The sequence below is a fragment of the Plutella xylostella genome, chromosome 14 (genome assembly GCF_932276165.1).
Source record: "Plutella xylostella chromosome 14, ilPluXylo3.1, whole genome shotgun sequence".
In the NCBI taxonomy this organism is placed as follows: Eukaryota; Metazoa; Arthropoda; class Insecta; order Lepidoptera; family Plutellidae; genus Plutella; species Plutella xylostella.
Genome location: NC_063994.1, coordinates 618,113 through 639,650, shown reverse-complemented (window position 1 = coordinate 639,650; position 21,538 = coordinate 618,113). Strand labels below are relative to the sequence as shown.

General features: G+C 44.1%; 1 protein-coding gene across 1 annotated transcript in view; it reads right to left on the bottom strand.

The window, feature by feature from the left end:
* LOC105393393 overlaps positions 1-21,538 on the bottom strand; it is a 92,372-nt gene that overhangs the window by 37,956 nt on the left and 32,878 nt on the right. Inside the window, exons 17-37 of the mRNA XM_048625518.1 lie at positions 15,680-15,853; positions 15,081-15,313; positions 14,676-14,821; positions 14,087-14,220; positions 13,401-13,586; positions 12,983-13,203; positions 12,362-12,594; positions 11,761-11,891; positions 11,208-11,396; positions 10,068-10,807; positions 9,538-9,787; positions 9,016-9,192; positions 8,356-8,615; positions 7,462-7,630; positions 7,046-7,212; positions 6,449-6,701; positions 6,180-6,320; positions 5,668-5,879; positions 4,941-5,077; positions 625-755; positions 77-283 (exon numbers count right to left, since the gene is read on the bottom strand). Of these exons, the coding sequence (XP_048481475.1) occupies positions 77-283; positions 625-755; positions 4,941-5,077; positions 5,668-5,879; positions 6,180-6,320; positions 6,449-6,701; positions 7,046-7,212; positions 7,462-7,630; positions 8,356-8,615; positions 9,016-9,192; positions 9,538-9,787; positions 10,068-10,807; positions 11,208-11,396; positions 11,761-11,891; positions 12,362-12,594; positions 12,983-13,203; positions 13,401-13,586; positions 14,087-14,220; positions 14,676-14,821; positions 15,081-15,313; positions 15,680-15,853 (4,491 nt within the window). The remainder of the gene's footprint in view (positions 1-76; positions 284-624; positions 756-4,940; positions 5,078-5,667; positions 5,880-6,179; positions 6,321-6,448; positions 6,702-7,045; positions 7,213-7,461; positions 7,631-8,355; positions 8,616-9,015; positions 9,193-9,537; positions 9,788-10,067; positions 10,808-11,207; positions 11,397-11,760; positions 11,892-12,361; positions 12,595-12,982; positions 13,204-13,400; positions 13,587-14,086; positions 14,221-14,675; positions 14,822-15,080; positions 15,314-15,679; positions 15,854-21,538) is intronic.

The following is a 21,538-nucleotide window of genomic DNA, read 5'->3' as shown; positions in this document are numbered from 1 at the left end:
ATCTACGTTTAAGAAAAGAGACAATCGGGAGAAGTCAATCCAATAAAATCTACCAATACCACAAAAACACACTAACCTCCTGCACCACATAAGTATAGTTCAAATGGTACAACAACGTAGGCAGCAGCTCGGGCCTAGTGCCACCGCACAGCTGGTCTACCACCGCGTCCTGAGCGCCCGCCGCGTCGCCCGGCCTGTCTCCGAAGAGCAGCACTTGAGACATGGCGTCCGGGGAACAGATGTAGCGGGATATCTTGAACGGCTTGTCTTTGGAGTTTAGCAGCTGGAAGAGAGAGAAGATGGTTTTAGATACGTAGAAGTACAGTTGGTTTATTGGGCATTATTTGCCGGTGGATGTTTAAGCTATTTTATCGCTTTTAGTGATAAGACCGCCTTTTTTGTACCTATGTTTTTGTATATATAAGCTTTATAAATTCTGTTCTTGTGTACAAAAATAAAGAATATTCTATATATCTATTTTAGGGTAAATGGTACCAAGACATCGACAATTAGTATCACGACATCCGTAGCGACTAGATATCATAACTTCGACAGTAACTGGGTATCATGACATCTCCGACAAACCCAAAAATTATAATTTCTGTATGAATTATCACAACATACCGGCATCAAATCAATATACCCCCCCTGTATCATGGGCGCCGCGAGTGCCCAGAAGTTGGTGTTGTTGACGCCGGCGCGGTTCAGAGCTGACTCCAGGCGGTCAGGGTCGGGGAATAGCTGGGATATAGGCACTGGAACAAGAGGAATGTTATATAATAATCATAATAGGTAAATGGCGAAGTGAGTTACGAGGGTTGACAGCAGGTGCGAAGGACATGAGACATTCGGGGGCCGTTGCCCAACAGACGAATAGACCCAAGCGGCAAAGTGAACTGAATTAAGATAGGTAATTATGGTTTCGTCCGTAGCTCTGAATTGGATTGATGGATTATGTTCATTTTTTTTAATCTTTATTTATTAAAGAGACTTAGGGTGCTTTTCCACCAGAGATGTGCTATGCTACGATGCTATGGATGCGTTTGATATCCACCAATCATATTTATTGGTGCACATAGCTTAGCACTGGTGGAAACGGATTCAACTAAGATATGTTTTTTGTATGGAATGATGCGTGCTATGGATGTGTGCTATGGATGCGTGCTATGGATATGTGCTATGGACCATCGCGAGTGGTGTAGCTATGGCGCCGCCGCCCCCGTCGTTTCCCTACTATCGATACATAGCATAGCTCGAGATGCGCATCTTTCTCGCACAGCTACTTTGCGGCGGCGCATCTTCGTAGCGCATCTTCCTCGCACAGCTACCTAGCGTAGTATTGGTGGAAACGGTCACATATTTTCGTAGCGTAGATATCACATCTTCGCAGCATAGCTGCATAGCACATCTCTGGTGGAAAAGCACCCTTAGGTCAATGTTCATTTTAAAGTCGAATACTTCTAGTTTCTAACTTACTTATGGTTCAAAATCAAATGTGAACATTAATAAACAATACTTAAATTTGGCGAGTGGGCACGTTCGAGCGATGGTTGGTCTATCACGTTGCTGGTATCGCCGACCATCGTCACACTCCAGAAATAAGGGAACAGGCAAATAACACACAGTTATGAGGTTGTCCTATCGTGGGAATGGCAGATAGGAAACACAAAACTCAGGGAATACAAAGCACTGTATTTAAAGGTTCTTCAGACACGTAAAATAGCAGTTGAGGTAGTCTTTTGCGTATAACTAATAATTCGCGAAGGGGATGCAAGCGAGCGTGATCCAGCCGGGAATATGGTTTGGCGCCGACTGCCTGCGCGGGCTCCGCTGGCCAGTGGCGCGAGCGGGTGTGCGCGGGGGTGAAGAGTGAGCGCGCGAGGCGCGGTATGCGCAGAGAAGCTGCGCGAGAAACGGTGAGGCGGGCGTGGGACGCTAACATTTTGGCGCGCGATTTAATTTCGCGGTAAAACTAAAGATAGTGATGTTACATCCTCCCCCTCTAGTCCGAACTAAGCGCCCTCACGTTCGGAGTAGCATACTGAGCAGCCCTGGTCCTCCCCCTAAACTGATCGTCGCCCTCGACGGTGGTGGGGTGGTCTGCACGGGCGTTCTTGATAAGCCTCCCCCTGAACTAGGACAGGTCTGAGGTCGTGGTAGAGCCGAACCCGTGGGTCGTGTTTCCTCACAGGGTTGGTGTGTGGCCGGGCGTCGCTGGCGTGGTTCGGTATGGCTCGCCTGAACCACGTAGGAGTCTGCCGGTGATGAATAATTTTAGGTGGCCGAGTACCTACCTTTATGCCTGGCCTAATGTGGCCGGTAGTGGTACGAAGTCGGACTGCAGTCTCGAACTTGTACTGACGTGAAGGTGCGTCGCCGAAAGCCCAAGCTCCGTGTGCTAAGTTTAGCACTATGCCGGCGGTGATGATGGCGTCCCGCCCCAGCGTCGTGCGGGTGTTTGAATCCGGGAACACGAGGAATGAAACTTGAAAAGATCTGCCTTCTATACTTACCTGTGTTGCACCGACCAACGTTCGTTTCAGCTGTCTCGATCCGTCGGCCAGGTACACGGTGTGAGAAGTTTCTTCAAATTTCACCCCCCTGTTGCACATGATGCCGTATAGCATGTTACTCGCTATGCTGTGTGTGGCACCTGTGTCGAGCACGGCTGCACCGAGCGCACCGCCAACTTTGATGTTGACCAGTGGGCGCGGGTCGTACTTACCTTGTATTTCGGCGGTTAAAAACTCGTGCTCGCCTCCACTGTTTACTGCATGACCCCGAGGACTCAAGGGAGGGTTACCGGGGGTCGATTCTACAGATTCGCGCTTCTTTGTTCTACAGTTATCGACATGATGACCAAGTCTCCTACAGTATGCACAACGCGGCCGTACTCTGGTAGCGCCGTTCGGGCCAGAGGAGGAGGAGGGCGTCGGTATATTATGTACTGATAGGTATGTCGGTCTGTCAGTCAATCTATTGTGGCCTATGGAGGGGTTATTTACATTTATGCAATGCGCCGCACTTGGCGGGTTAAAATAATTATGGGTCGCGGCCGAAGGGTTAACATTATTTTGAGTTATATTCGAGGGGTTAAACTTATTAGTATTCCGCACCTCGCGTCTCGCCTCTTCAACCGCCCTACACTTAACAATAAGCTCATCAACGCTTGAAGCACCTTCACGGGGAATGCGTTTTCTTAGGTGGTAACTTAACAGTCCATAAATTATGTCTAGCTTAGTGTCTTCTAATAGCTCGTACGGAAGCTGTGCCAAAAGGGCGCGCACTCGCGAGATAAACACATCGGACCGCACTTCATTTTGCTCATTAGAGAATATCGCGCGGAACACTTTGTATGCCGGGAGTGGAGTGCCGTACATGGCGCGCAGGCGCTGCAGGGCCGCGGCCCAGCCGGCGACGGAGGCGCGCACGCCGCGCCACCACACGGCGGCGTCTCCCTCCAGCAGCATGGGCAGCCCGCGCAGCGCGTGCTCGTCCGACACGTTGGCGCACTCCTTGTACACCTGCACCGCGTCGATGAAGGCTTCCAGCTGATCGGCGCTGCGGCCGGCTCCGTCGAATCTCGCCGTGCACTTGGCAAACGTCCCCGGCGGTGGCGTCTGGTAGTCAGATGCGGTCGCGCGCGCGGGGGGGCTCGTGCAGGTCCGGGGGTCGCTCGTCATCCTCTCCAAGAGGACGCGGTTGGTCTCGGCGGCCTTGGCGATGGTATCCAGCAGCACAGAGAGCTGCGCCGCGGTCACGCAGGCGGGCGCGTCGAGCGTAGCGGCGGCCGCGGCGGGGGTAGCGCGCGCCGCAGGGGGGCCGCACGCCGCGTGCTCGTAGGGCGCGCCGGGCGTGGCGGGATGGTCGCGCACGGCGGCGGAGGCGGCGGGGGCGCGCGCCGCGGGCACGCTGGGCGCGCCGGGGCGGGTCATCACCGTGGTCTCACCGGTGCGGCTGCGGTCGTCATCGTCGTCAAGGTTGCAACGCCTCGCTCGTCCTCTCTTCGGTGCCATATTGTTAATTTGCAACAAGACACTCGCGCACACTTACTATTCGTATCTCCACTAGTTGGGCGCCACTATGAGGTTGTCCTATCGTGGGAGTGGTAGATAGGAATCAAACTCAGGGAATACACAAGGTTCACTGTATATTTTAGGTTCTACAGACACGTAAATAGCAGTTGAGGTAGTCTTTTGCGTATAACTAATAATTCGCGAAGGGGATGCAAGCGAGCGTGATCCAGCCGGGAATATGGTTTGGCGCCGACTGCCTGCGCGGGCTCCGCTGGCCAGTGGCGCGAGCGGGTGTGCGCGGGGGTGAAGAGTGAGCGCGCGAGGCGCGGTATGCGCAGAGAAGCTGCGCGAGAAACGGTGAGGCGGGCGTGGGACGCTAACATTTTGGCGCGCGATTTAATTTCGCGGTAAAACTAAAGATAGTGATGTTACACAGTTTATTTATTCGGAATCACAATTAACTTTTATAAAATATGCCGTGATGCACTTGATATAACTCGGTGACCTCAGCGATCATTTCTATTCAGAATAAATTAGCAGTCCGTCTTGTTCAACTACCCACTTAATTTTATATAATTTTTTTCGGAGTTTTCAATGCAAGATTTTTTGGATTGCTCAATAAAAATCATAGATGGCGTTAGTAATTTACTATGTATTATTGGTTTCAACAGCCAGTGATATTACCAGTACTATTTTATTTCAGATTTCTTTATTTCGAAAAAAGAAATTGCCTTTTGATTTGAGATCAATAATAAAAAAAAATAAACAAAAAAGAAAGGATAAAACCTTTAGAGATGTAACGAAATCCCACAAATTAAAAAAATCTCCATTTAACGTATGACTTACAAACAACTTTTTTGAATGAGCTATCCGGTTTTCCAACTTCCATATACAATTTAAAAATAAACCAGTATTTTCACTCACACTTCAGGTCCATATTCTCCACGACATACGTCCGGTATTCCCGTATGATCTGCAGCCCGCGCAGCACGGCCGCCAGGTCGAAGTCTAAAGGAGTCCCACTCAGCACCGGGTGCACTTCTAAGCAGAAACCTTCCAGACTGGAAGAAAACCATAACGTTAATCATTAACACTGTTTATAACAAAAGCGCACATATATATACATATATTGCCTTATAGTTATAATTTTCATATTGAAGAGGTGATTGACCAAAATCGCAAGTCGAAATGTTTAGTGTGTTTCTGTAGTCGTGTAGTTAGCCTCAGCGCACCGTATGTTTAAGGTGTGTTTCTGCGTCTGCTGAAGAATCGATAAATATTTAATTGGGAGAAAAGTTCCCGATTAGATCTACAATCGCAGTGCGGGATGCTCTCTAGAGTAGTCGTCGATTAAGGTTGATGGCTGATGATTATAGTTAGCTTGAAAACATCTGAGAGTCGGGTTGCCCACTTATCCGACAACTCTCTCAGCAAAAGCTTGCTTGTGTTGAGGTCCACCAACCCGCACTTAGCCAGCGTGGTGGACTAGGCCTAAAACCCTTCCTTCATTGGAAGGGGACCCGTGCCCTAGCAGTGGGGACGTGATGGGTCGTGATGATGATCTCATCTACCCATCACATCCCCACTCCTGGGGCACGGGTCTCCTTACAATGAAGGTGATGATGATAAAAATACAATAAACAAAACTCACCTGTACAATATAACGCCCAACACATCCTCCTGCAAAATCTGCAGCACTGTATCTATAAGCGCAGTAAACTCTCCTTCCATAACCCCGGGTACATCCACGAAGCTCGCCACCCCGAGCAAGCGAGAGATGTGGGAGAGTAAGCGAGATGTATGATGTAGCATCGGAGATATGAAGGAGAACCGCCAGAACTGTTCTGATTGGAGGGCTGGCAGCTGGAATAGACCAATCAGAATGAATGTAAGATAGTTAATATGATTAAAATAAATAAATTACAAGGTCGGCACTAACATATTAATAGACAAAATATATCATGAGTTCTATGACGTTTAATTGGCAGATGCTTATGACCGGTAAATAAACTAAGTTTTTCCTTGAAAACAAACAATTGACAAATTAAATGTAGAGATTTGACAGCTATTATAGGAGTGATCTATGGTTTTGATAGCTTTTAAAATATGTTTTCGATTTGTGTTTCAAGGAATGCGATGTTTGTAAGAATGAAAATGGTTTACCTTTTTATTCAACGAGTCCATATCAATGCTGCCATTAAAGCAATGACTCAATTGAGTACAGTTGTACTCATTACATATATTTTCCCAGCTTCTTGTTTGCAATAACATCCAACGATCTATTGCTTGTGGCATCTTTTGCAGCTGCAATTAAAAAAGCAATTTAAACAATTATTTTTCTGTCATGGTCATGACCAATATTATTTGTATCTTCATGTTAAGTGAATAAGTACTTAAATGCAAAACAAAATCATTACAAACAACACACTTACTTCTAACAAATCCACTTGCGACTCCCCAATCTCATTCACAAGCTCCAAATCTTTAATTACACTTTTCACATTTGCCTTCCACTGCTTACTGTTTTCCACGACCTCCTTCAAGGGTTGTATAACGTGCAAGTTGTGTGCCACGCCTGAGTGCAATTGCTGCAGGAATGGTTCTTCCGTCATTCCGCTGATCTCTCGTATGTGTGGCAGCTGGGCGCGGATCAATTTGATTGTGTGTGAGAGGACTGACACGAATCTGAAATGATGATAGATTGAAATGAGTTTGGATGGCGGGCTCATACATAGCTTACATTGTTTACATTGGTAAATTTATATACCATCTCAAATATTAAAATGACCTTATAAATTATAATTCTACTTCTTATAGCGTGTCTGTCACAAATACTACAGTTAGACCAGGGGTTTTTCACCCTAGTTAAAGGATTCGCGTCTAAAGTTGCTGACTATCCGTCATATCCGTGCTGTGCCGGTATTACAGTATTCAAGGAGGCTCCTATCATACAGGTATCCCATATAACCGCGATTACATAAATCTTAACAATCACACATTACACTCAACCCTCAAAACCCAATACTCACAGAGTAGCGTTACTAAACTCGTTAGCAGTCAGATTGCCAGCCAGGCAGCCCTGCAGCTTGGTGGTGGAAGCCGTGACGTCATCCAGCACGTGTAGCTTGAGCTGTTCCAGCAGGTCTGTGACGGCCTTGTTGAGCTCTTGGGTTGTGTAGTTGCGAGTGGAGATCAACTGTTGGGTGGGAATGTTAGAGTTTTTACAATTTTTTTAGGTGGTAGGTTTTTAGATGATATAATCAAATTACTGTTATACACGTTTGGATAACTAAGCTTATTGTTACTATCATGTATTATAAAGGAACTTAGATAAGAGCTTCAGAGATTAGGTGTGTTGTGTTGATTGTTTTGGCTATCCTTGGAAAATGTTTATGTCCTGCAGTGTACCATTACCAGCTGACAATGAAGATTCAATCAATCTCACCTCCTTCAAAGCCATGTCCCAATGGAAGTCGTTCTTCAGCGTATGATACACCTCCTCGAGACTCATCTCCTCCACGTGACACATGAGTGAGTCGTAGTCCTGCTTCTTGAACAGCTGCAGGTTCAGCTGTTTGAACCACGTGGTCAGCTTGGAGCAGAGCTTGCATTGGCTGGGGATGAATGAGGTTAAATGGTTAGTTATTTTCAGTTTAATTTTGTTTATGGTCATGATTATACAATCAATCAGTGCCTAGCGAGCTGTCAATAACAACTTTAGCAATAAGCCGCGGGCCGTATTAGTGTTATGAAATAGAAACTTGTTTATAGTCTCCATATATACCTATATACCTATACCCTCCTTTTGTATTTTTTTAAAAATATTTGTGCAATTAATAATTAAATACGACGACCGAATGGCGTAGTGGTTAGTGACCCTGACTACTGAGCCGATGGTCCCGGGTTCGATTCCAGGCTGGGGCAGATATTTGTTTAAACACAGATATTTGTTCTCGGGTCTTGGATGTGCCCGTAAAATGGCAATAGGCCCGCCCCCTATTACATTGGGACTAACATAACACTCTGGCGAAAAGTGGGTGCAGCAATGCACCTCTGCCTACCCCGCAAGGGAGTACATTAGTACAAGGCGTGAGTGCGTGTGTGTGTAATAATTAAATAAATAAAAAAAAACACACACACAAATTAGCAAAAAGTGAAATTTACAAAACATATATGAATACACTTAATGATTCTAATAAAAAGCCATTTTAATTTCTAGATTTTATGGTTAGACACCTATAAATTTTATCCATCGCCTATTTCATATATCGCCTTCGCAAGTACTTCAGCATACATTCAAAGATCCAAGAGACCCAAAAAACAAAACTAGAACACCAACCTATTATTCAAAAACAGCGTCGACGCGTCCACCAGGTTCCCCAGCACGCCAAACGACAGCTTCGTCAGACTCTCCTTCGTGAACAGGTTCTTCGCAGTGCTCCTCAGCATCAGGACACTGTCCTCCGTGACCCAGGCGGGGGTGGTGGGGGGGGAGGGGCCGGTGCGGATGAGCTGCAGGTTGGACTCTGTCGTGTTGATGTCGGCGTAGATTGAGTCGTAGTTGATTTCGCGCGATATGGTTAGGCTGTTGTCGTAGCCCTGTAATGAGTTAATAAAATAATATAGCAGTTTGATTTAGCAGTAATTATTTAAAATCTGAGGGTAGTTTATTATATTAGATACAGGTTTAGATGGAAGTTTTTTCCCTACTTGATTTCCTCCTAAAGTCCTCTCCAATTTAGGAGGTTTAAAATGTGAAGGAAGTTTTTCTATTAGTTGTTTATTTTACCAAATTAAGTACATGTAGTTATCAATTAGTTTTTAATCTGATCCAAATAATTTAAAACTGTTTTATTATTAAGATAACTTGTGCATAAACTTGGGTTAAAAATAAAAATAAAACATTATTTTTTTCCTTTTATTCGAGATGACATCATAAGCCGCTTCAGAACCTTGGCGAGACAGACAGTCTGACGAGAGTAGCTACAGTCTCACTCACCTGGGACACAATCCGCAGCACGGGCACGTGTCTAGCCGCGTCCCCCGCGCACAGCTGTGTCTGCAGCGCCTCTAGCCGCCCCCCCGCAGCCCCCGCGGCCCCCGCCCCCAGCCAGGAGAGGGGGGTGTCGAGGCAGAGCGCGTCCGTCGAGTTGATGGCGCGGAGCAGGCGGACCAACTGAGAAAAGATTACGGGAAAGTTATTTAAGGTTGAATACAGTTCGGATGGTGAATGAAGAACAAGATGGTGAGTCATTATGTGTTTGCACTAATGATTGGTAGGTTGATTTGGAGTGCATCACTCCTTACCTTCAAGTGAACAGAGACCCTAAAAAAGTTACATGATCATAACGGATTCCAAGATAATGCGCGGCGAGTAACTAATTATAGCGTAGAAATATCAACGCGCGCAACTTGAAAACTACCAACTATAGATGTATATGTATAGTATATAAGTATCTGTCTAGAACTGAAATGTTGCTAAATACTCGTAAAAACACAGTGTAAAATCAAGATAACTCACATGAATCTGATCCAAATGCGTCAACACATCCCTGGCTATCTCCGGGCTATGTTCCACGACATCAAAGAATACGTCAGCATAGGAAGTGTTGTACAACTGCCTCAGGTCGCTCCACCAATCGCCGCCCGACAGGAAGCTTAGTACCACGTTGTAATGTTGCAGGTTGTTTTGTAGGTATTTCAGGTAGATGGGTAAGTTGAGGTCGTCTGAGTACTTGATGGAAAGCTTTAGCGAGGTCACCACGGCTTCTCTGTAAGGGTAAAGGTTGGCTGGTTAGATTTCAAAGTGATAAATGGTTTGGTTCAGTGGGTTTGGTTGATTTGTTTTTGTCTTTTTCATGAATCCTTAAAACATTGGGTTCTTTAACATTATTGAGGTAGATATCGTTCATGATCTTTCTCATTATGCATTGTCAGTTGTAGAATTCATGAACAAAATGAAACAAAACAATATAGGTACTTAATCTTTCTAAGTTCATCACTTTTACTGTGCCATTGGTCTTTCTGAAAAGTAATGACAAAATAACTTACCTTTTATTGAAGAACTCAAAGATATCTTCTACTTCTTCATCTTCCTTCTTCAACATTTCCACCAGGTCTAGTAACGTCTGTTTCGCCGCCTCTATATCATCAACTATATCTTCTTCAATAGCTTCATAAATCGTTTCATAAGGCTTCGAACATATTTGCGCTATGAACCGTTTTCCGTCAGCTAAAATAATATTAACTGAAGACTTTACAGCCAAATCTTTGCACATGTTCCGTATGGCAGCTGTTATTGTATAATTATCATCTGTATTCCATATAACATCTGTTAGTACATCGAAATGTAGCCCAATAGCTTCGGCTGGACGCCTTTTGAATTTCTTCTGAATAATTTGAAGTGCTGCATCGATTTTTTTAACCTCATCCTCTGGTTTGTCTGTAGTTATATCTGCTACTTTGATTTTCTCTAAAGCAGATTGGATTTTGTGTATGATTGTGACAACTCTGGTCAAATATATCGAAGTAAGGAAATGTTTTTTGTTTACTTCGTTGAAGAGGCGATACGATGGATCAGTTTCGTTAATCTTATAGTTTAAAACTGAATCAACGAATGTGATAACTTTGTTTTCAATAGATTTGATGTTGATATCTTCTTTGGTGATGAGTTTAGTTTTGTTCTGGTTGGATATGTCCTTCAGAAGTTCAGTGAGTGTGAGGTATTCGTTGAAAGCGCCTTCGTATCTACTTGTCAGGTTTTTGGCTTGCATTGTGTAGAAGTAGTATTGCTGAAAAATAAAACGATAAGAATTAATAACTAGGTAACTTGAATATAGAATATATTTTTCTATCACACTACTTCCTGCTCTCGCATATTTATCGGGCGCCAATTTGATATTATTTATTTCTTTACGCGTTATACATAAGTAAGTACCTTTAAACAGCCTGTTAGAAAAGTAATCCCCCATAGTCATAGAACAAAGCTGACCAGAATTAATACCTAAATCACCTCTTAACTATACCTCATTAGCAACATCCTGTATAGGTACTCAGTGTATAACAAGTTAGAAAACGGGCAGAGGATAACCCAAAAGAGGTTTTAATCCCCAAAATTCCTAGAACAAACGTAGATCACAATGACGACCTGAATCCCACTTACGCAAACAACCTATATACACAATTTCTTACCGGCTTAGACACGACATCCAGCAGCCTATTCTCCCCCCTCGGCAGAGACACCCAGTACAGCAGCGACGGACACACGTAGGGCCTGACCCGGCGCAGGTCAGCGGCTGACACGGCGCTGTCAGGGGGGATGACGAGAGAGTCCACGAGAGAGTCGCAGTCCCAGAACTGGGTTTTGGAGGCGCGGCGGACCTGGGGGTGAATGGTGAGTGGGTAAAGTCAGTTACAAAGGAGTAGGTGTTTTTTTATGTGAATAGAGAAATAAATATTTAGCTACAGATGTCAAATGTATACCTACCTACAATAAATGTTAATGTAAGGTGCATTTTTATAGAACTGCGTGGACGCACGTTTAACAGCATAACTACCTAGTTTAAAGTTTAGCTGTATTACCACAGTAAATTTTAAATCACGTTTAACAGGAGTTTCAGCCTTTACATATGCATTTTACTTTACATATGACTACCTTAGACCACAATTTTACGTTTGTCTAGTCTTTGCGGTATCTAAGATTATATTATATTTCTAAACTAATATAAAAGTTGCAAATAAATACCTGATTCATGAACCCGTAGTCCCAGTAGGAGTGTAACAATACGGCTGCGAAGTCCGCCATCTTCTCATAGAGTACATAGAGCCCCGTGCCGCGCGTGAAGCCGAGGAGTTGGATTATGTTCGCGTCTGGCTCTGGAGATAGATTAATATAATAATTACAAACATAAACACACTCACAGCCAGGCACACTGGATGGTTATAGCCATGGTTATAGCCATAAAATAAAAATCAGACAACACATTACCTAAAACCTACTGGTGACAATAGTCCTCTGTTAGCGTTTTATAATAAAATAGCACGCTATCACGCTAAGCGACTTGAAATAGACAGTAAGTATCCGACAAAATTTGTGGTTCATTATGAAAAGGGTGACCACATGAATGTGTACTCATAATATAGGTAATACTCATGTATAGGATTTCATAAGCAGAAAACGAAGGATCGTTGGAAGCTATGGTTGTCCTATAATGAGCCGAGCCATATCTGACGAAGAACTAATAAAAGTTGACCAAGACAAGTTTGTGATTCGTGGGCTCGAACAGGCTATTCAATAGGTTCTCTAGCCCTCATACATTTTTCATGACAAGAAAAAGAATCCTCACCATTAATCTCCTCAAAGTAAGTCCTCAGATCCACAGCAACACTCTCCACAAAGACCGAAACAAACTCCACAGTTCTCTGCCAGACAGCTCTAGCTAGACCACGACACTGTGGCTGGGTGAACCCGCACTTCAGCAGGTCTTCCCACAGGATGTTCAGGGGTGAAGAGTCTCGGACGTCAGTAGTGGTGGTGTTGACCGCGTTGAGCACTGTGTCGAGTTTGGTGAAGAAGTTTCTGCGAATGGGAGGGATGATTTGTAAATTGACTGTAGTCTTTGAATGTAATGTCACAGGATTAATTCTCGGTATAGTTGTTTTGTCACTGGGATGTAGTTTGTTTTCAAACGTGCTATTGAGTGGTAATAACTATGGCCTTTATGCATTGTTTATAACTTAACTATATATAGCGTAAAGCGGTAATTGCAACTCGGTCTACCACCCACCACACACTACCTACAAGGAAATATATAGGCACAAGGCGTGAGTAAGTGCGTGTTTCATTTGAATGTTAGGAATGTATGATATGAAATGTAAAAATCTTTGCTAAATAGGTATAGTAATTGGAAAGGTGAAGTTATCAGCCGTAAGGTTCGGATACTACGTATATTATCAAAATATCTAACCTGAATATAACATCCCGATCGCTTCGATTGAACACTTGTACGGCATAACTCCAGGCGGTCATGATCGTTGGGTTCTCGACACTAGTGCTGTTGTCTTTGAACACAGTTTCCAATACCACCCTCAAGTTGTCAGCGTCTTCTATCAGTGCATCGAAGTTTGAGGAGAATGTGAGGAACACGTGTGGTGGGTATTTCGTTGTGTTTGCCTTTTCTAGATTAGTCTGGAAATAAATAAAAAACTTATATGAGTAGGGATAAGGCAGCTATTTTTATAACACCGACGATTAATAACGATAAGTATCATTGTGTTCTTAATTCAAAAAATATCCTTAATATTTTATACCCGTTGCAAAGTTAGCGTTATCGCACTAAATCATCTCCCTTTCTTGACATGTAGGTATAGGTTTTCTATACTCACAATCCTCTTCAACAGCTGAGCCGGTTCATACCCGCTCCACTCATCTAAGAACGCCTGGTCCCCGCACAGCACGGCCTCCGCCCCCCGCAGCGCCCCCCGCGCCCCCGCCGACACCCCCAGCGCGGGGGCGAGCGAGGTGCACGGCCAGGGGGGCGTGGCGGTCAGGGTGCTGATGATTGCTGTCACCTGGAGGTTGGAAGGGAGAGATGTAAACTGTGATGAAGTAAATATGCGAAAGCGGTCGAGCGTTATCACGTGATGATTAAATATTGTTTTCTTTGTAAAAGGAAAAAAGTAAACTAAGTACCTACTTCCTATCGGGCTATTATATTCTAAGGAGAAGAACAAGAGCAAGAAACTTCAGAATCAAATGAATATACAGCCAAAATCTAGTAGCTTATTTGGGAGTTTCTGAATAACCTTCCGGGTATTATTGCCGAAGAGTCTTCTTCGTTGAAAGTACCTACTTAGTTGAAACCAAAGGGACGAATAAATGTACTTACTTGTTTTGTCACTCTCTGACAGAGAACAATTTGTTCTTTGACAGAGAGGGACAAAAGAGTTCAAAAGCTAAAGCATCCTATAACTTTTTTTATGAATAAGGGGGCAACATGTAAGACAGCCAATAGCAACATCTAAGACAGCTAATAGCAACAGAAGCCATAGCTTCTAGGTGTAACACTCACATCAGTATCCCCCCTGACCACCAGATCCACTGCGTCCACCACCAGCCTGGGTAGGTTCGGCAGCACCATGGTCAGCGCCGCGGCGGTGGAGGCAGGGAGGCCGGGAGCGTAGGACGAGTCTTGGGTTGTTAGAGCTGGGGGGTATTAGAAGTTATAGCGTTACAGGGGTAAAGACGACGTGTAGTGAAGACGATTATAGACAAGTAGTAGTTAGGTGAGAAAGGCAGAGTGTTGTGGGGCTCCTTGCAAAGTTGTTGAGGCCTATATCTTGTATCTGACGAGTGTTGGCTGATGGTGATGATACAAGAACGTTCAATTAGCTCATGGATCTGTCAGGTTGGATAGCGAACATGGTGTAGTGGTGAGATTACCCAGATGGTCTTATTAACGTCACCTGCCCACGGTCAACACTACTGATAACAAACGAAGCTCTGGCAACCCACTCATGGCGGTCCTTCCATTAAGGCTACACTAAACGCTTTAGTCCGATGATAGGCAGCAGCATCAGTGGTATATACATACATTATATACTCATATACATAAGGCTCACAACGGTAGGTAAAATCCTCTCCATAAAGAAACTACTTACCAGTAATCATCTTGAATACTTCATCAGTAATGACCAGTAGTCCGCGGGCTGAGTTGAAGGTGTATTTGATTTTGAGCCAGATCTCGTTGGTGAGGTTGAAGATATCCCGGTCTATGACATCCAGCACCCGGAATAACACGTTGATGCTGAAAATAAATAAGTCAATATATACCTAAGTAGTTACTTCAAGCTTCTTTGTAATACTTGATCCACTATAAAATTCTTCCAGCTATGTTATTTAATTAAAGTGACATGCTAATGTTATAAAAAACTGTGAAACCGTCCGTCCCTTTCATATTATTTCTTTATCTGTGGGTGTTATACCTATCCAATTTTAACTTCATTATACCTATAAGGCCCATGATGATGATACCTACCCACCCATTCAAAACATCATTAACTCACCTCAACTGCAAACTCTTCGCCAACCGACCTCTCCCAAACCAAAACTCCTTCGTCTCTTCCAACAACTCCTTCACTCTACTCTGTGTGCCGTCATCCATGTTGAACGTAGCGAAATGGAAGATGTAGGTGTAGTCTGTGTTCAGGGTGGTGTAGAGGTCTCGGAGCCCGTTGATGAGGGCTGTCCAGGGGACCTCGCCGAAGGCACTTTGGGGCGTCGATTGTAGAGCTTTCAGCTGTGGAAAAAAGAGTATTTGTTTAATGATTTACTGAATTGAGATATTTTGTTTAAATGGTCGAAGATGGGTGCGCGATGGGTTTTTCGGATAAGTTTTCTAGATATGGCATAAGGATTGAAGCAATCATACGTAAAACACTCTGAAAAACTCTCTTCACACAGCTCATACACAAAAAATGTGTGTGATCAGTGGTCATTTGGGAATCTATAAGATGCTATAAGTGTGAAATGTGAAGTGATGAATTCTAGCTAAACACCATCTAATCTGTGTCAACAAGCACTACTTCACATTTCACACTCACCCCTCGCTTACTATTCATCATACATTTTTATTTCTATCATTCAAATATACTCTTCAACTTACAGCCTTCCCCACAAAGCTGTCTGTCCTCAACCCTCGCTCGATCTGTCTTGTCATGCCACACAGTGCTGTCACCAGGTCCTCGGCCCCCACTGGAGGCACCTCGATGTAGGCAGCGGCGGTTTGAGTGCCGTTGCAGAACATTGTCGGCGCGTGGGTTGATAGGAATCTGTAGGTCTGGAAGGGAATTTATTGCTTTAGGCTTTGGGAAAAACAGAAAGACACACAAATAATTTTATTTCATAAAAAAAAAAATTTCATAGTTTAGCAAATAAAGACACACATTAAGTTTTTAAATTAAAATTTCCGAATAGAAGACGAAAGCGCTATAAATATGTGCGAAAAAGACCCTATGTACAGTCAGCACACCAGGGATACAGTGTCCACCTTAACCTTAGATTTAGATTTGTTTATTGATAATTATTCATTACATGTCAATATTAAAAGTTATACATCAGTACACCAAAGTTAAAATTAAATAATTATATCCAAAAATTGTCACAAACAATGTCAAGATAAAATAGAATAATTACGAAAATTCAATTAGTTTCAATGTCACAGTAACAAATAATAAAATAATATAATATAAAAACAAATTAAAATTATCACATTGATAGGTACACACGGCACCTCCAAATGGTTGGCAGGGCACACAAACGTAGTGTATGTGTGCACACTAACGTGGTCTATGTGTGCAATAAAGCAGAAATCGGTAAATACACCAGTAACAAACCACACACACACACACAACAGCACAAACGAGTTTGCGCATAGGCAAACGCCCTTACACCAGCTGTGACATAAAAATATCAACCGGTCGAGTAAGTCAAATAGTTATAAAATTGACTTGAAGCAAAATTTCACAACTTGTAGCTATACTCTTCGTAGCTCATTGGTAGTATGTTAGACTTATGAAACATAGGTCGTGAGTTCGAGTCCACTGATGGGTATTTTTATTTTACTTTATTTAAATTTAGCGTTAATTTAAACGCTGTTGAGTATAAAATAAATGACTACAAGCTGCATAGCTGTCGACTATTTCTCTTCGCTAAAAATATATGATTCGTTCTTCATTTGAGAAGTAAAACCATTCTACCCTCATACAATATGAATAAACGAAATTAGTTTTTAGTTTTAGTGACAATTCACCTCTGCGTCTGCATAGTGATTCACTTTGTGATTTGTCAATTTATAATTAATTTATCTTCGCAGTCACTATGGAAAGTCATTTGACCATGTTCAAAAAGGCGGAGATAATTGTATTCTATGAACAAAATATTACAATTAGTGAAATCGCAAGACGTTTAACGGTAAGTAACATAGAATTGTAAATATTTTATTTGACTGTTAGAATATTTGTATTTGTATAAGCTAAGTATTTGTTTTTTTTGTTTGCAGAGGAGAACTGTTCAATTATGGGTTCACCGATACGCAGATTCGGGACAGTAGTCGTCTATACGGATGCATCACCACGCCATCGAGAAATCGTAGCTGCACATAGCGCTGATCCGTTCTGCAGCACCCGTTCTACGGCCACAACACATAATCTATCCCTACAAACCGTACGGGTTCACTTGCGTGCTGCAGGGTTGCGGTGTCGGAGGCCGACGAAGAAAATTGCTCTAACCGATCAGCATCGTCGAAACAGAGTGCGTTTTGCGACTGACTATTTTAAACTTTGATTGGTGCAACAATGTGGTGATATTTAGTGATGAAAAGTCCTTTAAGTCAGACAAGGATGGATGGTAAGATATTATGGCGAAAAAGTGGTGAAAATTATAGTTATTGGGGTTAGCTCAGTAATTTTTAGTTTTCCATTTGTATAAGATTTTAGTTATTTTGTTAAATACTTATTATTATTTACAATTATGGGTAAGCCAATGTGTTAATGATGTTATTGTTACTGATGTTGGAATAAGTTATCTTATTTCTAGCTAATTAACATGTTGATTCATATAACTAATGACTTGCCTATTTACTTTAGTAAAACAGCCAGTCCATCCTTTTCTGATGTGTATTATGATTTAAAACGGCAAATTGAAAATTTTCCTTATTAATATAAACTACAACTATGTTTTAAAACGAAAAACAACAAAAACGTAACATCCTTAATGTTTATGTTACGGCAAGAATAAATTTTGTAATTTTAACACTTAATAACTTGTTTCATTTACTTTCTGTGTTGCTTTTATTCGTATATACTACAATACTATTATTAACCATATTAAAAAATAAACTAAACTATAAAAAAAAACAAAAAAGGAATTTTGCAAGTTCACAGGGATTTGAACCACCATACCGATTATTGTAAGTCTACTATCATACCAACTGAGCCATTCAATCTATTACAATGCATTGCAAAATTTTGCTTCATATCATAAAAACAATGAATCATTGTCACTGGCACAACTACATGCTTACAATATCCGTGTGTGGGTTGCCCAGAACTAAATAATTACGTCGACGTCGCTGACACACACATACACTACCTACGTTAGTGTGCCCTGCCAACCATTTAACGTTGCCGTGTGTACCTACATTATTAAAATAGAAATTGTCAGATAAAGAGACAATCATTAATTCTACCTGTCGATGAATTTTCCTACCGTGTAGAAATGCCTGCGTAGCGAGCCATTTTTTGAGTTTGTATTTAAATCCTTGTAGTGTCTGCATACTTTTTATATCAGTAGGTAGTTTATTGTAGATTCCCGGACCACACACATACACGGACTGCTCGCTCCTCGCGAGCCTGTGCTGCACGTCGAGCAGCTGGCCGCGGCGGCGGGCTCCCCGGCATTCTTTATACAAGTGCAGGTTCTTCCGCACAAACAAGGCTACACTAAGTATGTACAGTGATGGACACGTCAGTATCTCCAGAGAAACGAAATACTGGCGTGCCGACTCATCTGACTTAATTCGAGCCATAGCGCGCACTGCCCGCTTCTGCATTACGAATGCCCGGTGCCAGTCCGCCGCGCGGCCCCACAGCTCGATCCCGTACGTGAGGAGGGATTGGATCGTCGCAAAATAGCAAGATCTGGCCACCTCGCGCGGCACCGTTCCTGCAAGTCTCTGGAGAGCGAAGCAAGCGCCGCCCAGGCGTCCGCAGAGCCAATCTATATGGTCACTCCAGGACAAGCCACAGTCGACTTTGAATCCGAGGAAGCAAGATGTATCGACCTGGAACAGGTCTTCGCTCCCTACTTTCACTTGTAGCGGACGGCTGCGTCTACCGGCCAGGTTGAACAGCATCACCTGAGTTTTTTTAGGGTTGAGTGCAAGCCCGTTAGCCTGAAACCAGTGTGCTAGCTGCCCAGCGACCAGACACAGCCGCCGCTCCAGGTCGTCGACCGAGCTGCCCGTGACCGTCGCGGCCACGTCATCCGCGTACATGGTGACTTGGGCATCAGGAATGGAATTTGGGAGGTCGTTCATTAGTAGCGAGAAGATGATATTTGACAGCGACGAACCTTGTGGAACGCCGAGGTCAGTACCCATTTCTCGCGACCTAGATGCACCTCCCTCGCCTACCACAGTTTGCACTCTGTTAGACATGAAGTCAACTAGGAGCTGCAAGGCTGGGCCCCTGATGCCGTAGTGCTCGAGTTTCGCAGCTATGACGGAGTGGTCGGCCACATCGAAGGCACGCGACAAGTCACAGCAGAGTACAGCGACGTGCCGGTTGGACTCTCGTGCGGACAGCACTCCCCACACCACCTCCCGCGCGAGGTCCGTGGTGGACCGGCCAGCTCTGTACGCGAACTGTTTATCGGAGAGGAGGTTACCAGCATCCAGGAACATTGTGAGCCGTGCGCTTAGTCCGTTCTCCAGGACCTTTGCTGGTGTAGGTATTATAGCGACTGGTCTGTATGCATTGCCGTCTTCTCTCTTACCCTTTCCCTTATACAGCGGTGATATTTTCACCCGTTTGAGGCTTGCTGGGTAGATGCCTTCCTTTATACATCGATTGTATAGGGTGGATAAGGCGACGGCGACCGAGTCAGCTACAAGGCTCAGTAGTTCGCAAGATATATTATAAATATCTTTGCTCGGTTTGCGGGGTATCCTCTTCACGATAATCGCGTAAACTTCATGCGGAGTAAATAGCTTGAGTCGAAGAGAGTGGTCGAGTGGGCGGCGCGTCCCGTGCAGCATGGCCAGCGCGAGCGGCACGGCCGCGGCCGGCCCGCCGCACGCCGCCGCCGCGCCAACGAACTGCTCATTCATCGCATCGAGTAGCTCTCGTTTGGATGAGTAGTTTGAACCATCAGGACTTTTCACCAAAGCGGTAATATCGAGTGAGCAGCGGTTGCCGCGGTCCAGCTCAGTGTTAATCACGCCCCACATTGCCTTGCACTTGTTCGCCTATGTACATAATTTTATTATTGTGCAATAAAGTATTTAATAATAATAATAATAATACTTTTGTAGCATAGTGTGCAAGTCTGGATCGTCAATTTTAGAGTTGAGTTCTAGTAGGTCGAACAGTAATCTTTTAATGTTAAGAGTGTGTTCCGATATCCAACGCTCACTCTTTGCAGTAAACGTCTTGGATTTATAGGGGAAGCATATACTAAATTTACTGCTCAGTATCTCAAGAATACGTGTTGCAAGCACGTCGGTACTATCGGCTGGTGCAGTGTAGATGGCTTCCCAGTCGACGCTTCGTACGGCGGCAACAAAGTTCATTTTATTAGCACGACTCATTTCTCTGATCCGCGCAGTGTGGGGCGCGCGAGACGGAGGCGCACAGTCTAGCTGCGCGCGCACGGCGAGGTGGTCGCCGATGTGCGTAGTGACGGGCGCCGCGCGCGCGCCGCCGGGCCCCCCCGAGCGGCGCCGCACGTAGACGTGGTCCAAGGATGTGCTGGATGTCCCATGCACGCGCGTTGGGAAATCCACAATATTCACCATGTCATACGATGTGATTGTGTCAAGTAGCATTTTGTTATTATGTGACACTACTAAGGTATCAATATTAAAATCTCCTACAATGATTACGCTAGGAAAATTAAGTACAACAATTTCGCTCAGCAAAGACTCGAACACGGGGAAGAATTCATTACAGTGCGTCAAATTAGAGCGATACACACAAACTACCGCTAGTCCTAAGTCTACGAGTTTAACCGCAGACACTTCGCAAACCTGTTCTACAGATAGACTGCACAATTCGGCAATAGGTTGAGCTTTTAAATTATTTTTAATATAAATGCAAGTGCCACCATGCTCAATGTTGGGACGACAGTAACTCGACACAAGTTTATAATTAAGGATAGTTGTGGACTTTAACTTATCTACTGGTAACCAGTGCTCACTTATCGCTAAAATATCACATTTTAAATCGTGCAGTAGCAGCGCTTCGAGGCGCCTTGTCTTATTGTTAAGTGACTGCGCATTTTGGTGAGTCACAGTAATGTAAGTCGGCGGAGCTGGTCGCGCAGTGGCCGGCGGCGCTCGGGCGGCGTCGGGGCTAGTCGGAGGCGGCGGCGGCGCGGGGCGCGGAGCCGCTGCCTCGGGTTGGGGATGACTCACGGTGGCCCCGCTGGTGGCGGGGACGAGCGAGAAACCAGTCCGAGTATTTTACACCCGGTGGCCATAGAGTGGGAGTTTTTAGTTCGTCAAACTTGTCTTCACGTATGCCGATTATAAAGGACGAGTGTCTGTCCGTGTTGATGACACGTTTCTCAACATGAAATTCTTCATGCGTAGTCAGTGACGGTATCACCTTTTTTACGAAGTCAATGATAAGGTCAGTCGTTGTAGTTGGGGCGAACATCCAAGCCTGAATGTATTTTAACTTTTTTACGGTTTTGATTCCGTAATTCTGTTTACCGACGCCTTCAATAACAGTATTATGTGAAC